This window comes from Ambystoma mexicanum, chromosome 1q, assembly GCF_040938575.1.
Source record: "Ambystoma mexicanum isolate Mex_15411 chromosome 1q, UKY_AmexF1_1, whole genome shotgun sequence".
NCBI lineage: Eukaryota > Metazoa > Chordata > Amphibia > Caudata > Ambystomatidae > Ambystoma > Ambystoma mexicanum.
Genome location: NC_090922.1, coordinates 1,342,801,016 through 1,342,828,111, shown reverse-complemented (window position 1 = coordinate 1,342,828,111; position 27,096 = coordinate 1,342,801,016). Strand labels below are relative to the sequence as shown.

Genomic DNA, 27,096 nt, shown 5'->3' with positions numbered 1-27,096 from the left:
GCATATCGGCAGCGGCTGGCTTCAGCAGGTGCCCGTCATGCAACTGTTGCTTCCCCACGTCGGATCTGCATGCGCTTTGCCTCTGGTGTCTTGGGGAAGACAATGGATGGGAAGGCTGCTCAGCATGCAACACCTTCACACCCCGATCCCTAAGAAACTGGCTGGAGCAGTGGAGAGAGTTGTTTTCCAGGACACCACTGGAGGGCATTAAGGCGTACATACGCAGGAGGACCAAGAAGATAAGCGTACTCTTTTCAAAAGCACCCCGCAGGGGCAACTCCTTCCTGAGGAAACATACCGATGAGAGGGGTCAGTCAGACCCTTGCACCGGCAGCAAGGAAACCGAGGCTATGGTAGCTACCAGCTTAACAGAAGAGAGGATCTAAGGGCCCTACGGGTTCTATTGCAGAGGAGCCTATGGGCTCCGGTACTGGGAAACATCCCGAAGGGCTTAGCTCTGCAACCGGTCACATGCCTGACGATGCGCCTACACGCAGTACAGACAGCGCTACCGGCCTGATGGCCGAGGGCCAGTTGCCTACCAGGCCCACGCCTAAGGTGCAGGGTGGGGCAACGCTGATGCATCCAGGCATGCAGGCCGAGCTCAGGCCCACGTCGTCCACAGCATGTGCGGATAGCACGGACAAAATGGCGGAGCGTTCAGACAAGATGGTGCCCAGGACAGAAGCCCGCCAACACAGTGAACCGCAAAGGCACGAGCCTGTGGTCTGGGCAGATGTGGGTCATATGACTCCGGTCAGGTGGACCACGTCATACCCGACATTCTCGGGTCAGCCAAGGTACCACGAGAGCATGTACTTGCACCCAGGGAGCAGACAGCAGGCATTTACTCCACCATAGCCGGTCGGCCTACTTGAGAGGATTGTCTTTTGACAAATTCTTGACCCTCATGTGGTCCCCACAGATGGGGAACATCCTCAAGGGCATAATCAAGTAAATGCTGCCTCCCCAGTCGATGCCAGCGCAGCCTTTACCTCCTCCAGCTCCGTTGCCCATGCCTCCAGTAATTCTGGTAGCAGCGCCTACAACCTAAGTGCCAGCATCTGGGCCTTCTTCAGCGACAGAAAACACACATGCAGACCTTGGGTCCCCTTCTAACACAGGTGACCAACAAGAAGCAGACGAGGAGGAGCAGGACACGCCTTCCTCCGCAAGGGCATTCCATGACAGGATTGCCGGGTTAGCAGATTACCTATGCATTCCTCAGCCACAGAGGGAGCTGCTGGAGTCAGGGGTACTGGCGAAGTGCTCACCATCAAAGCAGAATCCAGATCTGGCATAGCTTTACAGAAGGATCTGCAGGCCCTCGCAAAGAGGGGATGGTGCAAGCCCCATTCGACTCAGCCAACAAATAAAAGGTTGGACTGAAAGTTCAGGCAGGTGGAGGGAGATAAACAAGCCGTTTTTAAGGCGGGGCTCGCAGAAGCAAAACTTGTGGCCCAGTACACAATGGAGTCCACAGTGGCGCACATAGATACTGCTAGCAGGGCTATTTGTGTGGCAATGGACATGAGAAGTACGGCATGGCTCAAGATAACCAGATTCAATCCTGATGTCCCGGACAGGATCCTAGACCTACCCTTCGAGGGCAGTGACTTTTTCCACCCATCCACTGATGAGGAACTTGATAAAAAGAAGAACAGCTCAGACAGCCAAGTCCCTGCCATTTTCATCAAGCTAGTGGCCAAGACCTTCCCAGAGGGGAACGCGGTGGCTGCCCTGCTTAGGTCAGAAGGCCTCCATGTATATCCTTACCTCGATGACTGGTCGGTCAGATGGGAGTCCTCGGAGGAGGTTAGGTACTCAACAACAAGACTTAACGAGATGGGGTTCTCAATCAGCTTCAAGAAGTCTCAGCTCCTCCCTTCACAAACTCTGGTGTTTCTGGGGCTGCTGTGGGACACTGGCTTCAGAGGGTGTTCCCCACGAGGGAGAAGGTTGCAGTGATCAAAGCTTCCGTCGCTACCTTCCTCAGCAGCACAGTAACTACAGCCTGGTGATTTCCAGCACCTGCTACGAGTACTGGCGGCTTGCTTCCTGTTAGGGAGAATTCTCTGTTTAGGCTGAATTTCCTAACCTAGTGAGTCCCCCAGCAGCTTTGCTGGATTTTTGGGGTTTATTTTTTTCTCCTGCCAAGAGTGAGACTCTTTTACCCTCACTCTTGGGCATGATTTGAGTGTATTTCATTGAATCTAGATGTGTTTAATGGGCTATGGGGTATTTTACTCCATAGGGCTTCATGTGTTTTTGTGATGTGTTACACAGCACCCTCAGTGCAGTGACACAGGGGTGTCATAGTGACCCCCCAGTATAGACTCCATACCTTGGGACTGACTACTGTCTCCCAGGGCATGTAAAGTCACCATTGACTTTACTAGTCTTAAATTCTGAACAGAACCAGTACAAACCATCATATTGTGGACGTACTGGCTGGCGCAATTCACTTGCCCCGAGGTCTCTTAGTCGAGGGGGCACGTCTCCGTCCCCCCTGATCGAGTTTTGGCTGGTGGCAGTGGATACTACTTTTTATATTCAACCGCAAATATTTTCCTATGGGATTTCCCATTGTTTTAGGCTACTATCTTTATTTAATTATTTACGGTAGCCTCGAACATACCGCCGGTTTATTTAATTAATATTAATTCTCCGGTTGGTATTTTTTGCCAAAACTTGATTCTAAAATGGCATTTGTGTTCTCTTCTGTGACTCCAACCCAAGTTGAGCCCTTTGTTCCACTTTTTGGCGGGCTTCTCCACAGAAGCCCTACAAAGTGGTGCCACTCTGTCTGGGGTACTTAGGAGGGGTGGAGAGAAATTTAGGCACCCTGGACTGAGTTGCCTAGGCAACTCAAGTCGCACTCCATCCGGATTGGCCCAAGTGGTGAGCCGGCCGGCTCACCACTTAGCATGTTTGAGTGACAGCTAGGCTGAGTGAATGGGGGTTTGCTGCATAAAAGCAGGGCTTTGGGGACTGGAACTTCAGAATCCGACGAGGGAGAAGCTGAGCCGACCTGCCACAACAGCACCACCGGTGGAGCCCTGCTGGACTGCCTCACCACTTTTCCCAACGACAGAGGAGATCTCCCGCCGGAGAGTCTTCTTCCTTTGACTGGTGGGGATAACCAGTTTCACCGTCTTGTCGCCTTCCCGACGTACCTCGTGGCCGCCTTGCCTGTGCCAAGCACCCCGGCAATCGGGATACCACGTTTTACCACGACCGCGAAACCAAGGTACCACCTTTAACCGGAAAACTCCACGGCTGGTTTCTTCCCTGGTAGTGCAACGACCTTCATCTTTCCTCCAAGTCGAGATCTTCTCTTCCCCTGGATGACGACGCAACTTGCACCCACTACCAGGAACAACTGCCACCGCTGGAGGATCCTTCCCACTTAAGGTACCGTGTCCCGCCTGGCTTCCCTGACTACCGACTGTACGGGGTAGATTTAGCCCCCCGGCTTTCGAACCTGGGTTAGTCTGGGACACCCTGGCTAAACTTTCTTAAAGCCTCTCTAAACTCTTTTTGAACCCTCTGCAAGACTTTCTAAGCCTAGTGTAACTGTGTGATCTTTGGCGCATTTGTGCTCTGCTCTCTCTAAGAGTGGGCCCAGCCTTTGGACTTTGGCTCACCAGTGACTTTTCCTCTTCTGCCTTGCTAACAGTGTTCCTGAATCGTAGAGTGGTGTACCTTTCCATATTCTGTCTTCCCCCCACCCCCCTTTCTCACAAACATATCAGAGTGCAATCTAGTTAAGCGCTCACCTCTGTATGAAAATAAGTGGTGTCTTACTGGGATTTATCTGATAGGAAACAAAGGGGTGTGTATATTACAATAGTAACTGTGTTTAGAATATTTTACAATAAGAGTGCTGGAGTGTTTCAAACTGTGTGTTTTTAAATAAATAATTATATACTTTGATACCAAAGCTCTGGTCAGTGTTTGCTTGTATTGTTGTATCTGAGTGCCTATTGTGTATACTTTGCATACTGCCTAACTCTTCTTGAGGGAAGTCTGACTGCTCAGCCACAGCTACCAGGTAAATCTGGGTGGTACAGACTGCTACCAAGTGGGTTTACTGCCAACACCTGTAGTCTTAAATCTTTTGCAGTGGTCCCTAAGGGAACTGCACAGGTTTCTGCCTAACACTTCCTGGCTATCCCTTACACCAGGCTGCGAATGAGGAGGCTGCAGCTGCATTTTACGGCATCCTGGGATCAGAAGTCGGGCCATCGGGGAGTCCCGGTCACTATACTTGCCCCCCTGCAGCAGGACCTCATGTAATGGGAGCAGGATGCGAACCTCATGGTGGGCAGACCTTTCAGACCACCTCCGACAGATCACACTAGGACTACGGACAGATCATACTATGACTACGGACTCCTCACTCCAGGGGTTGGGGTTCATTCAGTACATGGTCTCTGGTCCAGGATCGACCAACAAAACCACATCAATTGGCTGGAAATTATGGCCATTTGGCTCGCACACTCAAGGCATTCCTGCCCTTATTCAGGAGCAGTATGGTTTGCATTCAGACAGGCAACTCTACCTGCATGTATTACATTATCAAGCAGGGGGCGCACCAGATCCCCCCTCCTATGCAGACTGGCCCTCAGCATCTGGGAGTGGGCGATCCAGCATGACATCTGGATCTCAGCGAGCCATCTGCCGGGAGAATCGAACCTGGGGCTCTGACAATTACGAGTGGCAGCTGAACACGAGAGTCTTTCGAGAGATTTTCAGCAGGTGGGGACACTCAATCACAGACCTGTTTGCAACGGAGAGCAACCGCACTTGTCAGCAGTTCGCCTCCTGAGGGGGGAACAGGGTGCGGCTCGCTCGGGGATGCTCTCCAGATGCCCTGGGACAGGATGTGGCTGTCCTCTTTTCCTCCTACCCCGCTCATCTACAAGGTCGTCTCGGGAGGATAGCTCAGAGGCAACGTGCTCGCCTTGGAAGCAAGACGACACAGAGCAACAGGGGTTCAATCCCTAGGTCTGCGTTTAGAAACCTCTGGGTATTAAGCGCTTTATAAATAACCTATCATATCAAGATCAGACAATCCTGGCGGCTGCGTCTCATCATTATAGCGCTTCAGTGGCCGGCTTGTCCATGGTTCTCAGACCTACGGCAGCTTTCAGCACAACCAGAAGTCCCTCTCCCGCTCAGGGAGGGCCCGCTCCTGATGCAGCAGGGAACTCACAGGTTCACTTTTTCCTCTGCTAATGCAGTGCTGAAGAGGTATCTAGGGGGGGGTTGACCAGGCTTTACCCGCCTGTCAGAGGCACACACCCAGTCTGGGATCTTAAAGTTGTTCTTAGCACCCTTGCACACCCTTGCACACAAACCAATCGAGCCCATGGCCACAGTGGACATCAGATTGGTCACGCTCAAAACAGCGCTACTAGTGGGACAGAGTTAGCGAGTTAGCAGAGTTAGCGAGATTCAGGGTCCGGTGCCTTCCGAGCCCTACACTATCTTTCATCAGGACATGGTCGTGCTCCGCACGCGCCCCAGATTCCTACCAAAAGTGGTCTCCTCTTTCCACATTAACAGATTGTGTTCCCCACTTTCTTTCCAAATCACAAGGAAGACGCCAAAAAGGTTCTCCACTGTTTAGATGTCAGAAGGACTTTAACATTCAATCTCGACCGGACCAAGGCCTTTCGCAAGACTGACGCCTTATTTGTCAGATTTGGAGCATTCACGCTATAAGAGTCTAGACAGCGGCTGTTGCCTTCCAACACCACATACTGTGCAAGTAATTAGCAGAGGTGAAACATGGGCCACTCCATCGGCCTTCTGCAAGCACTAGTGTCCGGTGTCTGTACACCAGCTCCAGGGCTGACCCAGCCAGGCTGTCCTTAGTAATCTGTTTGCATAGAGTATCGAGCTCTCCTCCCAGTGGGTTTTCATCATTTGTACACATCCTTACAGGATGGAGGAAAGGGGGCGGGACGTAGGAGTAACTAAGAGTGACCGACGCGTCAAAGGGTACTGAGGTGTGGTGCCGGTGGGTAGAGTTAGGAGAGTGCATGCTACCAGGGCCACTCCCCCACGCGCATATACATTTAAAGGGAAAGTGTTATTGTTCTGGTGGAAAAAGCTTCCGTTCTCGTCCCTAGCGAGGGACGCCCATACCGGATGGATGAAGGGGTCTATGGATTACGAGTATGTTGGTCACTCCAGTGAATAACACTTAATTTCTATCATACTTTCTTTTCTTGACCAAAGCTGGACTGGCTCACACCTCTATCAAGGTGCATCTTGCTGTCATATCCAAGTACACCAGGTCCCCGGGCAGACCTTTGCTGTGGTCTCACTGGCTCATCAAGGAGTTCCTCAAGGGAGTCTTCAGGACTTTCCTGCCAGTGAAGGCCCCTGCCCCTGATTGTGAGCTCAATGTGGTGCTAACTAAGCTCATGGGCGTGCCCTTCGAACATATACATCAGGCCCCACTCAAGTTTCTCTCGTGGAAGACTGCTCTCCTTGTGGCTATCACCTCAGTAAGACGGGTGTCGGGATTCAGGCCCTGTCTTGCAAGCAGCCTTACTAGTCTTTTCACGCTTCAAATGTGTGTAAATAAGGCATGGTATCAAAGTAAGACAGACACAAGTGACCACAGTTCATGGGTGTTTATTGAACCTTGTCAAGGGTGTGAAAAACACCTATCTAAACCTAAAATGGGAGCATGCTATGACCATCAAATAATAATAATGCAATCCTAGTGGAGTCTTGTCAAAATGAAAGGGCCTATATTAAAAAAAGAATATTGCCAATCTTTTCCACTAAATTACAAATAGAGTGGGGTAGTGTTCATGAAAAAAAAGTGTTCACAAATGATAAGTCAGGATGTTCAGGCCATTGGCTGCCTTCCTCATGTTTTCAGCACGGGACAAGGCGGTTCACTCGAGCTTAGCACACTCCTTGGCTTTTTTGGCACATGGGCACAGTTCCATTACAAACATCGGGGCCTTCTACACCCAAGTCTCTTCAGTTATCAAAAGTCTCTTGCTTCAGAGGGCCTGATGAATCAAACAAAACATTCCTTTCCAAATAATCAAGTAGGGCGATTCACTCTTCACACTGGATCCCCCTTAGTCGGGCTCAGATCCTCTTTTCGCAATTAGTCTCCCTCAGCCGGGCTTGGACCAATTACAATTTGTATTTGCTATTGAAGACTTTCGAATGTGCACATGATTTAGCTTGACCTGACCTGTTGCAGGACCACTTCGATGTTACAGTTCACAATTTTGCACTCTCAGTTGAATACCTAACAGAGAACTTTGAGTGAGCACCCATGTGGTGCCGGTCCACTCTGTTTCCGATATCTTGGGTTAACTCCCAAAGTTCAATTACTTCTTCAGTTCCTATTATACTTGCGTCGCTCATCGCCAACGCTTCACACACGATTCTCTTTATACCGTGTTGCAATCCTGTGCATTGCCCTTAGGGACCACTACACACAATTAAGACTACAAGTGGTAATACAAGTTTACCTTTGGTACAAGCCTGTACTACTATGTTAAAGTGGTAGCAGTAGCGGAGCAGCCAGGCTTATCTCAAGAGTATATGAGCAGCAGCAGAGATTACACAAAGGGAGTACAATTACTGTGACTCAAGTAAACACTGACTCAAGGTTTCAGGTAAATAGAAGTACATTTATTTTTAAACCATTTGTTATAAACACAACACTTCTATTAATTCAAAACCACACGTAAAATACACTACAACCAACCAATTCACTTTGTACAGTATGTCTCAAGGTAAGTACCCTATGTTTTAACGGACCGGTGTTGTGAAACAAAAGACGTTACCGGGAATACATATGCGATCACTTTTTGACAGTAATGACAGTTCGGTCTTACTAAAGATACGCTTATCCGCGGCAAGAAATGTTAATGGAGCAAAAACACACTTAGCACCTGAGTTAACTAGAGAGAGTTGGGGGCAAAAATCATAGGCAATACTTTTGTCAAGGCAGACGGAATCGGAGAACATTCGTTGACAGAAATTCAAGAGTCAATAGGCCGGAGCCAGTGTCAAGTGGAACCGGGTTCCTGTTGTCAAGGATCACACAGTCGGACAGTTCAAGATTCAACGTAGCCGGGAGTACTTAGATATTGTCAATAGAGGAAGCAAAAGTTATAAGGAGGAGGGAAGATAAGGGCAAGCCTTGTAGGAGGAGAAAAGGGATTCACCCATATTCCTCAAGCAGAACACAGTACCTTATTCAATGAAGAAGCTGGTGCCACGGCAGTTGTTCCTAGTAGTTTCCTGCAGACTCACGGTTCCTGGAACTTCGGCACGAAGGAGGACGTCTGGAGGGGTATGCACCACACAGGGATGAAGCCGGCAGCAGCGACAGTGAATAAAAGGTCCGCTCCTTAAAAACAGCAGAGGCTCTTCAGATGGCTATCCGGACCACTACAGCAGTGTGCAGTGATTTGGACCATGAAGAGGATCCTCTGGCTGTCGAAGATGAGCTGGTTATCCCCACCAGGCTCAGGGGAAGAAGACTCCGGACTGGATCTTCCCTGGTCGTCGAAGGGTAGATAGCTCAGGACTGCAGCAGGGCTTCAACGGGACGGGATAGGTGCAGCAGCCGTCTTCTTCTCCGCTTCTCTTCGGTTCCTTGTAGTTCCAGTGGCGACTCTGATTTCCAGCCCAAGAGTCCTGCCTTTTATGAGAAAATCCCCCATTCAGACAGCCTGGCTGTCATTCACACAGCAGGAGGTTTGTCCAGCCCGGGCAACCACTTCAGCCAATCATGGCAAAGTGCGACTTGGGTTTTCTAGGATACCCTGTGCAGGGGGTGACTACACCCCTCCCTCACATTCAGCCCACCTAGACACCCAGGCGCCTAGAGGAGGTCTTCTTTGCAGAAGTCCACCAAAAGACAGTGAACAAATGAGGCAAACCTCTTTTGACGCGCAAAGTAAAACTCAAGAAGGACTTTAACAAAAAGAAATGGTGTATAAACCTGACCAGAGCCAAAAGAAAGAGTATTTGGTCAAGCGGGTTTATGTTCGAGGCTAATATAATAGCCTAAAACAATCCCATGTTTATATAGTATAATCGTGGTAGAAAAGTTAGGGTAGATACCACTGCCACCAGCCAAGTCTAAATGTTAAGAGCGAAACAATGCTCTAGGAGGTACAGATAAAAAAGGCTAAGGATTAATCTTTTCCAGTACTTCATGTAAGATGGGGGTGTACTGGACCTGTGGTTATTTGACGAAATAAAGTAAATGGCAACTTTACCCTTTTCTGGGGGACTGTAGTCAGCCTCAGAAATGGAGTAGGTGGGAAGTCTAAAAGACAACCCTGTGTCACTGCACTGAAGGTGCTGTGTAACACACAAAAAAGGGGGCTACTGAAGTGGTGTACTCCAGAGTCCACAATCATAAAAACAGATTAAATACGCATGGCAAAAAACATGTAAGAGTGGGAAAAATGGGTACACTCTTACCAAGTGGAAAAAATAAACTCCAGAAAAACAGCAAAGCTGCTGGGGGACTCACTAGGTGAGGGACATTAGCCATATAATGAGAATTATCCCTAACACTGCTTGCAACCTTGGTTCTAACACACACAAGTCTATCAGTCTCTCCGACTCACCGGCTTTGCTGACTTTACTGGCGCTGCTTTGTTGTGGGAGACAAGGATAGTACCACAGCGGCAAACGGTCCTCCCTGCCTCGGCTATCGATGCGGGAGAGCCCCGGGCACCTTAGACACACAATGCACCTTTCTTCAGCTTTAATTCCAGGTCTTATATTTCTTAGACCTTCAGGTTTCTCACAGGTGGTACTGCGTACGCACCCCACCTTTATGCCAAAGGTACCATCGGAATTCCACCTCAATGAACCTTTGGTGGTACCTGTCTTTTTTCCGAATCTGTCGTCGCCAGCGGAAAGGGCCTTGCATTCGCTGAACGTTGCTCATGCCTTGTAGTTCTACGTGGCACGAATGAAGAATTTTCGGTAGACTTCTCAATTGTTCATCAACTTTGGACCTGTAAATCAAGGAAGGGCTTTGTCGACGGCTTTCCTCTCCAGTTGCATCATGCACTGTCATCGAAGGGCTAGCAGGCCGCTGCCAGGCCAGCCGAGAGCCCACTCTGCCAGCCATCGCAGCAACGACTGGGTTTCTCTCTGGTGTGCCCCTGCTCGACATCTGCAGGGCTGCTACGTGGAGGTCCACGCACACCTTAATGAGGTTCTACTGCATCGACAGGGATTCCAGGAAGGAGTCCTGAGTCAGCCAAGCGGTGCTAAGCAACCAGTTTGGGGGTGATTCTGTTCTAGAGGTGAGGTTTTATTGCTTCTGTGATCCTTGCCACCTCCCTTGGTTTTGTATATGTACTGCTGTGTAATCGTTATTCATGAGAATGTTAATCCACACCATACCCCATGCTGGAGAAGGTTTAAGTTTACCTCGAACTATTGTTCTCCAGCATGGGTCTGACATGGGTTCACAAGCTCCTGAATATTCCCCGTCGTCAGGCTAGGAATCCTTGGTAAAAGAAAAACACTTTCATTTTCACTTTAAAACTGTATTTCTCCTCTAAACCAATCAGGGTCCTCTGGGTCATACTACCCCCATACACTGACAGTCCTCTCCCTTAGCTCTACCCATGGTGGCCATTTTCAGATTTGGTAAGCACTTAAAGGAGCAGTATGAACCAAGAAGAGCCACAGAGGGGAAGGTGAGAGGGATTGCATGTGAATCCATGCCACACCCAACCTGTAGAACAATAGTAAACCTTCTTTGCTCTTATGTTTTCATGTATTATTAAAATATATCTGACAATAAGTTAACCTAAGTGTTACCATTGTGACAGATAATATTTTATTTTTCAGCATTGGGGAGCACAAGGACCCCAAGGATCGAATGGTACAAGTGGTGAAATGGTATCTATCAGCCTTTCATGCAGGTCGGAAAGGATCAGTTGCTAAAAAACCTTACAATCCTCTTCTGGGTGAAATCTTTCAGTGTCACTGGGTCTTAGAAGACAGTGAAAATGATGACAATTTGGTAAGTCTATTATTAAACATTATTAGACTTAAAATGGAACTTAGGTTATAAACAGAAGTTGCTATCTTTTCATTGGTCAACACATTTACGGAAACAATGCAGAACTTAAAATGAGAGGTTACAGTCATGACAACCTGGTAGTAGGTGTGTAGGACAGAATAATTGGGGTACTTCCACAGACCACTAAGGAACACATTGTTAATCTCATTTGTAATGTAGAATGGGTTTATGTATATTTGTTTAGATATTCGTATCCATGTGAGCTGGGGAGGAAATATTAAGCTGTTGCTAATAGGAGCTCTGGTGGGATTGCGGGATGAATCTAGGGATTGTATAAAATATCTGTTTCTAATGGATTCCTTCCTTCCCACAGATTTCTCCTTTTAAATCCTATCACCAGCACCAGCTGACTTTGGAAACATTTTTTGCCACCAAAACGGCTCCAGGTCTGCTCTGCCTGCATCCCCCCTTGCTAGTCCTGACATCTGGGCCAGTATATATGGAGTTGCTGCGCCCCATGGCCCCTTTCCTTTTTCCAAGCGCTTAGTGCGTTTCAGGAATGCCACTTACCTTAAGCACATTTTTGCCTGGGTCATGTGAGAAACCAGACAGTGTCTCACCCGCTAGTCCCAGGGGATCTGTCATCCAGGTGGCCAGGACACAGCCATTGCTTTTGGATCCAGTTCCTGTGGGTGGACCAGTGTGGCAGGATCACCTGGATGAGGGGTCTTCTGGGAGTGGAACACCGGATGGTGAGACGCGGTAACCCCTTCCTTGTAACACCTTTCCCCTAAGGATACATAGGTACTGAACCTCCCCCTGCCCCTTTCCCGACACAAACACATTCTCACAGACAGCTCACAGTGAGAGAAAACAGACTAACACCTGAGCCGTATACCTGGCATGTCCCAACACAAGGGTCAGGCAGAGTCAGGCAATTACTGATAATTACACACACATGACTTCCATCACACTTCCCCACACGGATTAAAGGCGGCACACGAAAGCACACTCTGAGCAAGGCAAAACACACGAAGAAGCAGCGGTTCAGAGATGGCAGTTTAATACAAGGAGGAAGATGGGCTAGTCCAGAAAGGGTTGCAAGGAGGGAATTGCCCTTGTCCTTTTCGGAGGAAACCGCTACTTTCACGAGCCCTCGAGAATAAGAATCATAAGACCTTGAATTAAAGCTGAAGAAAGGTGCATTGTGTGTCGAAAGGTACCCGAGGCTCTCCAGCATCGATAGCCGAGGCGCAAAGGAGCAATTGCTGCCGTGGTACTGCCCTTGGTTCCTACAACAAAGCAGTGCCAGAAAAGTCAGCACAGCCGGTGTGTCTGGGAGATTGATAGCAGACCAGTCAGTGTTAAAATCAAGGTTGCCAACTGCAACATTGTATGAAGAAATCTGCAAAGAACAGAGTGTGAGGCATATGGATGAGCGATGCGAATATAATTGAATATCCAAGGCGTGGCTGAACTTTTGAAACCAAGATAGGTACCATATATACAGTGGTCCTGCACCACTTGCATGCTCATTCGAAGGTCTCTGTTAGGTATCCAACAGAGTGTAAAACTGTGGAATCGAAGTGGTCCTGCAACGGGTCAAGCTAAACCCTGTGCACATTTGAAAGTATTCGATAGCTATTATGAACTGAAATTGGTCCGAGCCTGGCTGAGGGTGACTAATTGTGTAAAAGGCATCTGAGCCTGGCTGAGGGGGATCTGGGATGAACCGTCATTCACCCGAGAAAAGATAATTTGAAGGGATTGTATCCTCCGACGTATTCCTTATCTTTGATAGATCATCTCTAGCTTGCTGGCCTCATTTTTTTTTCAGTAGAGGGCGCTGCGCGTCGACGTCCCTCGAGCCGATGTCCCTCGACAGCCTCCGTATCGGCGCCGGCGTCACCACACGTATAAATAGACTCGCGCAGCGTCCGTTGCTCAGTTCCGTTTTTCCGCGCTACGTGGGGCCTCGGAATATCGTTGCTCAGTTCTTCAGTCAAATATATCGATAATATTCCTCGTGAATACCGACTCGTACTCGATGGCTTCCTCACCCGAACCGACGACTTCACGGTCTGGCTTCAAAAAATGTCGAGACTGTGGAAAGAAAATGTCATTGACGGATCCTCACAGGATCTGTTTGTGGTGCCTGGGAATCGAGCACCATTGTTCGGAGTGCGAGGACTGCATGTCCATGACGGCGAAAGCCTTGAAGGAGCGGAAGGGGAAGCTCGAGAGATGTAAGGCTGTTAAAACTTCTTTGAAAGTTTCTTCGGCGGAGTCGAGACCTTCATATCCTCGCCATCATAAGACATTCTCGTTCTAGATCTCGAAGCAGTTCCCATCACTCTTCGAGATCTAAGCATTCAAAAAAGAGACGTCGAAGATCCCCTTCCTCGTCTTCGTCTTCTTCCATTTCCCCCAAAAGGGTCTCCTGTCCCACAAAACATAGCTCTCAGGCTGAGTGGGAGGAATTCAGGAAAAAGATGCTAAGCGTCTTCGAGAAAGCAGCCTCGACCCCCTCGAAGACTGCTGAGGGTGATTTCCTGGGTGAAAGACCCAAAAAATCAAAAAGCCTTGAGTCGCAGTACCCGGCGAAAGAAGCCACTCGAGAGCGTCACAAACCTTAGAGTAAAGGCAAAGTTGCGTCTTCGACGCCTTCGTCCAGGATCCCTTCGAGACATAGATCGGTGTCGTCGACACCGTTATCCAAGGGTTCTTCGCACAGGTCAGTCGAGGCGACCCGTCTTCGACGCCGAGAAAGGCCGAACCCACGGCCACCTCACAGCCAGTGGCCATACCCAGAGCCTCAAGCACGAGAATGTCGTCGACAACCTCGAGTAGAATCCCGATACTCTCCAGTTCATCGAGGCCTCTACCACCTTTCTCGACGCCTTTTCCGATGGCTTTGAAGCCTTTAACATCTGTGTCGACGACGTCGAAGTTTTCTCAGCCAATTATGACAAATCTGGCTCCTTCTGCTCTGGAAATGGGATTTATACCATTTTCAAGACCTGACCACTCCAGGGTCATATCTTCTATTTATGAAGAAGGGAGTATTCAGATCAGGAAAGGCCTTTTGAGTTGCAGGGATCTGCAACTCCTGCACTAGAGGAATTTACCTCTGAGGAAGGTAGGTTGAAAGACCTTCATGAAACCCTACAAGAAGCAAGTGGGTTGGACACTTCCCCAGAAGTGGAATTTGCCACACCAACCCAGGGGAACATGCTGAAACCCCTTATAGAACCTTGATGGCAAGGATAATAGAATTTATGGGATGGTCCACACCCTCACCTGCTTTTCAGCAAGATGACCTCACAGACATCTTGGTCAAAGGTCCACAGGAGGATCCTGTAGTGCCATTTCATGCGGCATTACAAAGGAGAATATTGGCAAACTGGGAAACACCTGAGGTTATCCCAGCAATTAACAAGAAACTATCAGCTAAATATCGGGTGTCTTCTGCTGACCCTGAATATTTATCCAAACACCCAACTCCGGAGAGTCTGGTTGTTCAGGCAGCTACTTCAGCAGGTAGTAAATCGGCTTACCCTACTGTTCCACAGGACAGGGATGATAAGAGATATGACTCTATGGCCAAAAAAGTATTTTCCGCATGTAGCATGGTGTTGAAATCCATCAATGTTACTTGTACGCTTGCAAGGTTCAGCCGCACACTTTGGGAGTGTGCTTCATCAGCGGCTGACTGCCTCCCGGAGGGAGAAGAAAGGGAAGCGTTTCTCAACATCATTAAGGATGGTAAGGACACAATGTGCGAATCCCTTCAGACTGGCATCGATTCTGCTGACAGTATCAGCAGGACCATGGCGGCAAGTACAACAACCAGGAGATTTGCTTGGTTGCGAAAGTCTGGTTTTGCTCCAGATGTACAAAGCACACTCTTGAATATGCCCTTTGACGGCTCTTCTTTGTTTGGTAAGAAGGCGGATGTCAGTTTAGAAAAACTACAAACATCAAAGGCAGCAGCAAAATCCTTAGGAGCTGCAATCCGTCAGACACCATATCGCCCCTCAGGAACCTCTTGGAGAGTTAAGTCCTTCCGCTTCTATTCCGCATTCGGAAAGGGCAGAGGACAGCCGGTTCAAAGGGGTCAGAAGAGATTCACCCGAGGTGGACGGGGTAAAAACACAAAAGCCGCAGCAGCAGCAGGTGCCTCTTTACCCTCGGCATCTGCATCAGCCGCCTCCAAACCGCTCTGAGGACTCTCTTCACAAAACACCAGTAGGGGGCAGGTCAACTCAACATCTGACGGAATGGCAGGCTATTACGTCAGATGCTTGGGCATTGGAAACAGTTGCCCAAGGTTATTGCCTGCCTTTTCTACGCATCCCTCAGTCATCCACCGGGGAACAGCTCTCTGAGGGTTCCGGATCTGCTCCTCTTGCAGGAAATTGTAGACCTGCTAGAGAAAGGTGCCATAGAACCTGTAGCGGAGAGGAACAAGGGCTGGTACTCCCCCTACCGAAGAAAGAAGGAGGACTGCGACCTATCTTGGACTTACGAGAATTTAACAAGTTCTTCAGGAAGGACAAGTTCAAGATGGTAACTCTCTCTCAGATCCTTCAGGCTCTCCAGCTCCAGGACTGGCTGGTATCTCTGGACCTCCAGGATGCTTATTTCCATGTGCCAATCCATCTCAAACACAGGAAATACCTGAGGTTCGCATTTGGCGGCTCTCATTATCAATTTTGAGTTCTGCCATTTGGGCTGACCTCCGCCCGAGGGTCTTCACCAAGCTAATGTCGGTAGTGGCTGCAAGTCTAAGGAGGGAAGGGATCCACGTCTACTTCTACCTGGACGATTGGCTGATCAGAGCTGTTTCTTCGGAACAAGCTCAGATCCAGCTATATTATGTCTCCCACTTCCTTCACAAATTGGGCTTCTCCCTCAATTTAAAGAAGTCACAGATGATACCATCACAGAGACTCCAGTTCATTGGAACGGTCCTGGACACTTCCCTGGGAAAAGCCTTGCCACCAGAGGTGAGGGCTCAAGATATTCTGCAGATGGTCACCAAGTTTCAAAATGCCCAACATCTCCCAGCCTTCGACTTTTTGAGGTTGCTAGGCCTCATGGCATCCTGCGTCGTCCTTGTGCCAGAGGCCCGCCTGAGAATGAGATCTCTTCAGTGGGCACTGAGAAGTCAGTGGTCACAATTCTCAGGGAGAATGACAGACCTCCTTCAGATTCCGGACAAGGTGGCTCGAGACCTTCAGTGGTGGGCCTGCCAGGAAAACATCTTGAAGGGGGAACTGTTTTGGCAACCATTGCCGGAGATGACCGTAGTCACAGATGCCTCACTCACAGGGTGGGGAGCCCATACCAACCACTTGACCATCAGCGGTGGTTGGTCTCTATCGTAGTCCAGACTACATATCAACCTGTTAGAGCTGAGAGCAATCAGACTAGCACTGAAGGCTTTTCTGCCATCTGTACAGGGCGAAAATGTCCTGATAATGATGGACAACACAGTGGCCATCTCAACAAAAGAGGAGGCGTACGATCACTATCACTGTGCAGAGAGGCAATGCAGCTCTGGTTTTGGGAAATTCAAGAAGGCATGTCTCTATCGGCAGTCCACCTAGCCGGAGAGTAGAACTTGACGGCGGACGCTCTGAGCAAGCAGGGCACAGTCTCTCACGAGTGGTAACTAGCTCAGGAAGTCCTTCAGGAGATCTTCAGGAGATCTTCGCCCTTTGGGGAACCCCTCAAGTGGATCTGTTTGCCACCAGTACCAACAGAAAATGCGATCTGTTTTGTTCAAGGGAGTTTCCCCCGAGAGGAGCTCTAGGGGACGCGTTCGTAGTGGACTGGGAGTTTCCACTCCTGTACGCGTTTCCACCAGTCCCCGTCATTCCTCAAATGATCAGGAGGTTGAGAAGATTCCGGAGAACCATGATCCTAATTGCCCCCGACTGGGCCAGGAGAACGTGGTACCCGGACCTTCTGGACATGTTCATCTGCCCTCCAATTCGTCTTCCACTCAAGGAGAATCTTCTCTCACAGAAGGGAGGTCAGGTTCTCCATCCAGACATCAGAACCCTCAACCTTCACTCATGGCTTCTGAAAGGTTGAGATACAAGGATTGGGACCTCCCTGATGACGTCATGGAAGTGTTGCAACAAAGTCTATATACCGCTGCCGCTGGAACAAGTTTTGCAGCTGGTGTAGAGAAGAGAATATCGACCCCTTTTCATGTGGTACACCAACGGTGTTCAGGCCTTCAAGTTGGCACTATCAAGGGCTATCTCGCAGCTCTATCGATCTTCAAGCGCACTGCGGAGGAACCTTCGTATTTCAAATTACCCTTAGTAATACAATTTCTAAAGGGATTAACTAATGTCTACCCTCCAAGACCTTTCCAGGTTCCTTTATGGGACTTAAATTTAGTCTTAAATTTCCTGATAGGTACTCCTTTCGAACCACTCCACTCTTGTTCGCTAAGATTTCTCACCCTTAAAACTGTCTTAATAGTGACTTTAACATCTGCTAGAAGGGTGAGCGAATTACAAGCTCTATCTTGTAAACCCCCTCATACAATTTTCCATAAAGACAAGGTTGTCCTACAGGTGAAGCCTTATTTCCTCCCAAAGGTGGTTTCTGAATTTCACATCACTCAGAAAATTACCTTACCTTCATTTTATCCGCCTCCCCATCCGGGGAAAGAGAAAGAAAGGCTACATAGGCTGGACCCAAGGCGGTCGTTAAGGTTTTACATCAGCAGACTTGCTAGGATTAGACAAGCAGACCAACTGTTCGTGGGTTACTCAGGGCACAAGTTGGGACTACAGATAACAAAACAGACCATTTCCAGATGGATTATTTTGGCCATCCTGGAATGTTAGAAACTAACAGGAAAAGAGCCTCCTCAAAATCTTAGGGCTCATTCAACCAGGGGTATTGCAGCCTCCTTGGCCCTTCAAAGAGGGGTTCCGGTTCGAGACATGTGTGGCTGCCACATGGTCATCTGCACATACCTTCACAAGATTTTACAACCTGGATTCCTCCTCTAGTCTAGAGACTAGGTTTGGCAAAGCCGTATTACATTCGGTTCATTCCTAAAAGGAAACATGGAATTTTACTCCCACCTCCAATTGCACACCACTGCTATTGGAGTCTATCAAAGATAAGGAATACGTCGGAGGACACAATCCCTTCGAAGAACAAGTTACTTCTTACCTTGTAACATTCTTTCGAAGGGATGTTCCTCCGACGTATTCCTTATCGCCCCTCCCATCCATCCCTGCAGTAATACTTCCCTTGTGGTTGCAGCTTACGCTCCTTCAAGGTCAATAACCAATTAATGTACAACATCTATTAACGTCAAAACGGAACTGAGCAACGGACGCTGCGCGAGTCTATTTATACGTGTGGTGACGTCGGCGCTCATACGGAGGCCGTCGAGGGACATCGGCTCGAGGGACGTCGACGCGCAGCGCCCTCTACTGAAAAAAAAATTCCGAGGCCAGCAAGCTGGAGATGATCTATCAAAGATAAGGAATACATCGGAGGAACATCCCATCGAAAGAATGTTACAAGGTAAGAAGTAACTTGTTCTTCTATAAGCATTGAAGAAGAGGATCTGAGCCCGGAAGAGGGGGATCCAAACTAAAGATTGTGGTATAAAAAGGTTCGAAGCCCGGCTGAGGGGTATGCAGGGAGAAGAGTGACTCACCTGACTTGAGTATTTGTAAAAGAACTTTTTGTTTGTTTTGGTACATCTGGCCCTCTGAATCAAGAGACTTGTAGAATGCCAGCGTTGTACACTAGATATCACTGTGTGCCCTTTTTGTGTTTCCCCTGTTCTTTTGCTCCTATAACGGAAATATGTAAATTACTCTGTCTTGCTGGAATTGTGGGATTATGGGATTTGAATTATTTTGTAAACTGTTACTATTATTATTATTAAACACTGCCCAGCACCCGCAAATAAAGATTCTGTGTCCCCCTAGACCTCCCCAGAGGTTTGGTGGTTCAAGCCGTGACAGACAGCTTTAAGACAACCTCCTTCCCCCCTGACAGGATAAGTATGAAGCCGGATGCCTGAGAGCATAATGTGTTTACCTTGGCCACCCTTGCCTTGATGGCAGTCAATGTGTCTTGGAAACATTTTGGTTTTGCCTCTGGACTGTGGTTTCTGGTGGAAGATGAGGGGAGGGCTTCAATGGATAGCAGAGAGGTGGCTCGACCGATGGTATAGTCAAGCCTTGACTCAGCCAAATGTGTAGTGTGCGCTGTGGCCATGAATATGGTTATCAAGAGGCACTCCTAGATGAGGACCTCCGGGTGCGCACCAGACTTTCAGGCAAAGCTCCTCAACATGCCCTTTCTGGGCACTACCTCTTTCGCGGCCAAAGCTGATAACTCACTTCACAGTTCAGTCATCCAAAGCCACGGAAACGTCCCTTGGCTTAGTTATTTAACAGCCCTATGCTCTTGCGGCAAGATGAAGCCGGTTTTGGCCCTTTCCCTCTTATGCCCATCATGGCTGGTTTCAGGTGCCTCCAGCAAGCAGCAACTACCCCCTCCCCCACACCAAGGCAGCAACCAAGGAGCTCAGAGAAGGAGCATCACTGCTTTGGTAGTGCTCTCTGCAACCCTAGGGACGAAGCCCCTGTGACGAAGACTTCAGCCATTGTACCACACCGGGGGGGGGGTGTGGGGCGATCTCCCTGTTCATAGAAGAATGGTATTGCACTATGTCGACGCTTGGACTTGCAGGTCGTGACAGCTCAACACCCCCCCAGACCATCCTCCGACCAACTCCTCTTTGCCTCAGGATCCTCTCCTGTTAGAGCAGGTCAGTCTGCAAAGGGTTCCATAGAGCTGGTGCCCCATTCAGAACAAGTTGAGGGTTGGTATTCTCTGTATTTTCCGGTACCGATGGAGGACAATGGGGGCTTACGTACCATTCTGGATCTGAGACTCTTAAACCTGTACCTGCACAAGGACAAGTTAAACATAGTCAATATGGCCCAAACCCTTCAAGCCCTAGATCTGCAGGACTGGTTGGTGTCCCTGGACCTTCAGGACACTGTAAGGAAGGCATGGTATAAACAGTAAGACAGACACAAGTGACCACATTTCAAGGGTGTTTATTGAACTTTCACAAGTGGGTGATAAACACCTATCTAAACCTAAATCTATGGATGAGAGCAAGCTACGACCATTAAATAATGATAATGCAGTCCTAGTGGTGTCTTGTCAAAATAAAAGGCCCTATACTAAAAAAAACTATTGCCAATCCTTACCGCTAATTTACAAATAGTGTGGGGTAATGCTCATGAAAAAGAAAGAACTGTTCACAAAATGATACGTCAGGATGTTCTGGCCGTTGGCCTCCCTTTCCCATGTTTACAGCACGGGGTAAGGCAGTTTACTCGAGCAAAGTACACACTCTGGCTTCTTCTACACGAGGATACAGTTCTATTTCCAGCAACAGGGCCTTCTGTGCCCAAGTCTCTTTTCTCATCAAAGTCTCTTGATTCAGAGGGCCTAATGTACAAACATTATATACAGTTATTTTCTTCTCAGAAGTATTCAACTCGGATGCTTCACTCTGGATCCCCCTCAGCCATGCTCAGATCCCTGTTAACAAAAAGTTCAGAGAATATTTGTTTTCTCAGATGACTCAGTTTCCCCCCCTCCCCTCTGACCCCCTTTTCAATTAGTCTCTCTCAGCCGGGATTGGACCAATTTGTAGTTCACCTTGGTTTATTGAAGACTTTCGAATGTGCACAGGGTTTGGCTTGACCCGTTGCAGGACCACTTCGATACAAACTTCCGTTTCACACTACAGTTGCCATTCAGTTGGATAACTAACAGAGACCTTTGAATGAGCACCCACGTGGCGCCGGACCACTCTGTATACAGTATCTCACTTGGCCTCCCGAAGTTCATTCACGCCTTAGGTTTCCAATTATATTTGCGTCACTCATCACATGCGTTTTGCACACTGTCCTCTTTGGATTTCTTCATATAATGTTGTTGCTTGCAACCTTGGTTCAAACACAAGCTGGCTTGGTATCAGTCTCTCCGACTCGCCGCCTGTGCTGTCTTTGCTGGTGCTGCTTTGTTGTAGGAGCTAAGGACAGTACCACAGCAGCAATCGCTCCTCCCCGCCTTATTTTCCAAGGTTTGCAAAAGTAACAGTCTTTAACGACCTTAAGTGCCAAGGACGAGTATGCTCGTCCTTTTTGCATAGACTTTCATAATAGTCTGGCAGTTAAGGGGTTAAAGGTCAAGGGCTCTTCCCTCCTTGTAACCCTCTCTGGTCTCGCCGTCTTTCTTATTGTATTAAACGGCCATCTTGGTACTGCTGTTTCTTCGCATGCTTTTCCTCACTCAGTGTGCTTCCGTGCTCCGCCTTTTATCCGCGTGGGGAAGTGTGATGGAAGTTCGGTGTGTGTAATGATCAGTTATAGCCTGACCTTGCCTGACTATGATATTGGGGACATGTCAGGTATACAGCTCTGGTGTTAGTCCAATGTCGCTCACAGTGAACTGTCCATAAGAAGGTGTTAGTGTCGGGAAAGGGGTGTGAGGTTGAGTACCTAGGTGTCCTACCTGGTAGGATGGGGGAAAAGGTGTTACAGGCAAGGGGATAACACGTCATCCGGTGTCCCACTCCCGAAGAACCCTCATCAAGGTGATCCTCCCGCACTGGTCCACCCCCAGGAACTGGATCCAAAAGCGATGGCCGTGTCCCGGCCACCTGGATGACAAACCCTGGGGACTAACGGGTGAGACACCTTCAGGTTTCTCACAACACCTACATCCATGTGTCAGTCCAGGTATCTGAGGTTTGTGGTAGGAACATCCCACTACCAATTCAGGGTCCTGCCGCTAGGTTTTTCTTCTGCGCTGAGGGTTTTCACTAAGCTGCTTTCAGTAGTTGCGGTGTGTGAGGAGTCAGGAATGTGAGGCGTCCACGTTGTAAAGTTTTCTCACCATATGCCATTTAATTTAACATTTTAGTTTGGGTGAATGCCTCACTATCCCTACCCTGACCAACATTTCCCTGCCTAAAATAAACTAAAGGAAACACTATCTTAACAAAGGATATCTGTCCCTCGCACTCAAACGTATAGCAAATAAATAAGGAAATACATGGCAGTTTCAACAGTATCGATGTTGATATTGGTCAGGATGATTTGCCACTTTGAAAACTACAACTTCTCCACAACAGCCTTGCTTAACTTTTCCTCCAGTACTACTAAAACAAACAGTGTCTCTGTTAGGACCACCTCATAGCCCTTCTCTAACTCCTTCTCCAACTTTCACTTGGCTTGTTTCCTTGCCAGAGATTATAGCAGCTTCACAGCATTCAACAAATGACAGTTTTAAGACTCTCGACAAATAAGACTCCCCATATGTTTTATACACAGAGTGTGCGAATAGACTTAGGACGAGGGGTACTCTTCCACTATATCTTATGAAATGTCCCGATCGTAGAGTACGTAATATCTACCTAAGATTCAGATTAAATCAATTCTCTACTTTGGAACGTATCTTTAAATGGAATGTTGGTAGCGAATTGATCGTGCACCCAAATTGTCGGTTTTGTGCTTCGATTTGTCAAACTGAATCTATAAAGCATCTTGTGGTATATTGCCCATATTTTGAGGAAAAGAGATGCTTGTTATTAGGCGAATTTAATCCAGGCCCAACATATATTGCACGGGCCGCGTTTTGGGAACGCAGTATGCAAGGGGATAGTATGCGTTTTATTTTGACTTTATCAAGGCTCCTATTCAAAATTGACGAGGATTTGAAAACTAAAAATCTTGACTTAAACATGCTTCTTGCAGAAGAATTACAGTAAATTAAACGAAATTGATGAATTCAGGATATAACTGATGTATTATATACTTTAATTGATTACTTGCATCATTATGTTACTTAAAGCAATGTTTTTTAATATACTATATACAAGATTGATTTGGGTTTTTTGTTGTCATGTATTAAGAAAAGGCCTATTGCAAAAATATATACTCATGTAAAGAAACTATATAATTTCTAATGTTACTAAGTATGAAAACGTGAAAATCGTAAAATAGAAATGATTTATGCTAAATATATCTTAATGCGTATAGAGAAAGAAAATGATTTTATGCGATGCTTCTAAGAAATGTAGTGTTTTAAAGTTGATGAAATAATTGTAAAAGTTTATAAAATTGATGTAAACTATAAACAATTTTTAAATAAAAAAAAAAAAAAAAAAAGTCTCCCCTTCCTCCAGCTTCTGATTGGGCTGCCAACTCGAACCACGTGCTTTCTGCTTCTGACTTCCTCTGCTCTCCACTAGCAGAGTCAGCTCCTTCTCTATGGCCTGCACCTGGGGGGTTGGGGGGGGGTCTTTTAAGCCTCTGTCTCCCTCGAGTATGGGTCATCTACACTAATGAACTGACCAATCCTGTCACATTGTTCCTCTTCAACCCTTTTCCTCGTCCCAGTGCTTAGGGAATTCTGGGACGTGAAATCCCTAAAGGAAAAAATAGGTTTTCTTGCTTCTATTGTTTTACAATAAGCCATAAGAAGAGTGGGGCTACGGGGAACGTTACACATGGGGGTTACCCATCCCTCCTGACCTGCTTCCCCCCATCATGTGATCCTCCTACAGATCCCCCTCCCGGTTTTATGGGCTAATCATTGGTGATTCATGACATGTGCGTCTCGAGAGAAAAACATACATGTGCTCACCTACCTAGACAACTCGCTTGTCCAGGCTTGCTCCCCAGACCAGGCGTCCAAACATCTGTACCTCAAGTGCAGCCTGTTGACAAGATTAGGCTTCTCCCACAACTTCTAGAGTCTTATGTGTTGCCATCTCATTCTCTTCGATTTATCGGTGTGGCTCTGGGCACTCACTTGGGCAGGGATTTCCCTCCCTAGGATCAAGTAGCAAACATCTTCCAGAGGTGTGTGGCAAGTGTGACTGCAGTCACACTTGTAATTGTTTTAATAATAACATTGCCACTTTATTCCCCTCCCCCCCCTCCAACGTGGAAATTGGCTACCATCACCCCGATTTATAAGAAAGGCTATTGTGCGAATCCATTAAACTATCGTCCTTTAGCCGTGTTGGACATGCAAAGCAAAGTTTTTGCTTCCATAGTCCTAAAACAATTAAAATACATTCTACTTCAGTGAGGGGATTTCAGAAAATTCCAAACTGGATTCTGAAAAGTAATGGGCACAACATGAAATGGTTTCATTATGAGTTATCTACAAGAAAAAGCTTGGTGTAAAGTTTTTTTGGCCATATATGTTGCAGCGGTGGATTTGACTAAAGCTATTGATACAGTTAATAGAGCCCTGTTATGGGTGTCGAGTATGCGAGAGCGGAGGATGTGAGCCTCGTGAGCTCTGCTGGCCGCCAATGAAATTCTGCTAAAATCTCCTGTTTGGCGGTACGATTCTTAATGAATTTTGCAACACAGTGGTGTGAGTGTCTTGTGGTGCCAGAAAACGTAGGCACAGATCTGCAGATATACTCTTTTAGCAGATAATCGTCGGACAAGGTGCTGCGCAAATGCACGGGCAAAAACTTCCCAAGATGGCCGCTGGAACGAAAGGGAGGAGTGGATAACAGGCTGGAGAAGACCCACTGCGGGACGCGACTGAGAAGAGGCTCCCGAGGGGAGAGCTGGAGACAAGGATCCACTGCATTAACGGCCGATGGAGACCCGGCCCCCAGCCACACTGCCAGGGGACAGAAAAAACATCCACAACAAAGTCCCCCGAAGCACTCCGCGTTGTGGGAACAAAGAGACCCTGCCTCAGTGCCACCCCGAGGAATGGTGAACACAGCACGAGCTGCCCCAAAACCTGGACCAAAATAACACCCACAAAAGGGGAAGAACCCGGACAGCGGATAACAGCTCCAGGGCAACCGCAGGGAGTGCACCGCTGACCGCCCGGGGGCTGGCCAGCCCGGTGTGCCGTGGGAATCACCGGTGGAACAGAGCCGCCCCTCACTGCTGAGCCGTCGGTGCAGCAGCAGCGCGGCTCTGGGTGGAATCGATCCCCTGGTGCGGAGCCCGCACCACCTGGACCGAGACGCACCGGAACTGCGGGAGGAGAGGCGACAAGGAGACCTCCCCAAGCCGCGTCCCGGCCTCGTTGGCCTCTCTCCGGGCTGCCTTGGGCTGGGGAGAACGGGGGAGAACAGAGCAGTGGCAGTTGCGGACCAGACTAGACTTCGCCTGGGACCCGGACAGCTGCCAAACCAGATCACCTAGCCGACTCACCAGCTGGTCGGCCGAGCGGAGACAGCGCTCCCGAGAGACGGCATACCGAGGAACCGATATGCAGGTACGCCCCAATCACAATAGGCTCTTGAGTGGTGGGGCGCGAGGTGAGCCCTGGTGGCGTGGGAAGCCCAAGATAACTAGAGCTGCCGTGAAATAGCCCCAGCCCCCCAAAATTCGGACTTGAAAAGTGGACAATAAAGGGACAAACAGACCTGAAACAGGAAACCCACCGCCGCCGCCAGGCTGGAAGACGCATCAACCCCTCCCCCACAGCACTAAACGGCGCCAGGCGAAGTGTGGCAAAGAGAGGGCCACCCACCATCGCACTAAAACCACACTGAACCCCTCCGGGGCGCCTGATCTAGCGGCAACACCATTGGCACCCGCGGGCACCGCGTGGCTCTTGGGACACGCAGGCAACAACGGGAGGTGGCCCCTCTGATGTGTCAAACTGTGCCCCTGCCGCTGTGTGGGAAAAGGCGGCCTCCGCCCCGGGACGGTCACAGGAGCTTTACAACCCATCTAATAAAGAGGTGGCATGGGACCATATTTAAAAATAACCGGATCGCCCAGTCAATGCGAGGTTCAACCGCTGCAATAAACCTGTGCCACAGCATTGCACCCCTGCGTTGCGGCGGTTGCCATGTAGGAATGCATACCTGCCTTTCTCCCGATGTATTCAGAAGGCACTAAAGAGGTGGGAAGAAACACTGGACCAGCCGCCTCGAAGACCCAATCCCCGGTGCAATCCAACATCACCATAAAGGGAGCAGAGGCACTTGGGACCAGAAGGCGGCAACCCTGGGCCAACAGGTGAGGAGAACAATCTTATCGTGGAGTCGTCAAGGAGGGAGCGCCTCAGAACACACTGGCGCGTCCCAGCACCGTGGTGGCACGGTGGGTGCAGGTCAGAAAACACACCACCCTGAAACCTCGTAGCGTGGTTTGTGGCAGCGACCTGTAAAGGGACAACTCGCTATCCGGTCACTGTCGAAAGGGCGGGCCCGCCTGGCCATCGGACCGCCTTGTACAAGGCCCTGACTTTACACAGCCCTTGCTCTGCTAGTGGTCGAGTGCAGACAACGCTACAGCAGAGGGAAGCCCAACGAGACACCGGCCGGGGCTCTCCCCTCCCCCACCCCCTCTGCCACACATTACTGGAGAGCTGAAAAGATTTGCAACCACCCTGGGGCATCACCCCCATAAGGCAAGCAACGTCTGGCACCCGATCACTGCGGAGTGACCGCCACGGTGCTCGGACCTGCGGATAACCCAGAGGAGCAGGCGATACACTCTGTGCCCTCTTGCCCCGCCAGCCCTGCAGCATTGAGGATGGGCAAGGACAAAAGCAGCAAAACCACAACACAGAGCACCATGGACCGGTACGCCACCAGCTCCTCTACCGCCCCTGCGGAAGTGGGAGCACAACAGCCCCTGGCATCACCTAACGACTCTCTGACACTGAAAGACGTGATGGCGGCCATCGCCAACTCCCGCTCCTCGATGGAGAAAAAGATAGGCGGTATAGCAACTGTGGTGTCCTTCCTCCGTCATGATCTCCAAAAACTCTCAGCCCGCACGGGAGAAGTAGAACATCGGGCGTCCGTAGTGGAGGACAGCCTCGGCGAAGTACAGTAGCAAGTATCGCAGGCACTAACACGCCTATAAATGCTGGAAGCACGAGTAGACGAGAGTGAGGGCCGATCTTGCAGAAGTAATATCCGCATACTGGGCCTTCCAGAAAACACAGAGGGGGCCCAG

At 48.9% G+C, this 27,096-nt stretch overlaps 1 protein-coding gene across 7 annotated transcripts in view; it reads left to right on the top strand.

The window, feature by feature from the left end:
- OSBPL9 (oxysterol binding protein like 9) overlaps positions 1 to 27,096 on the top strand; it is a 1,764,730-nt gene that overhangs the window by 1,059,673 nt on the left and 677,961 nt on the right. For all 7 annotated transcript variants that reach the window (XM_069642205.1, XM_069642206.1, XM_069642209.1 and 4 more), the window contains one exon: positions 10,879 to 11,053. In XM_069642205.1, the coding sequence (XP_069498306.1) occupies positions 10,879 to 11,053 (175 nt within the window). The remainder of the gene's footprint in view (positions 1 to 10,878; positions 11,054 to 27,096) is intronic.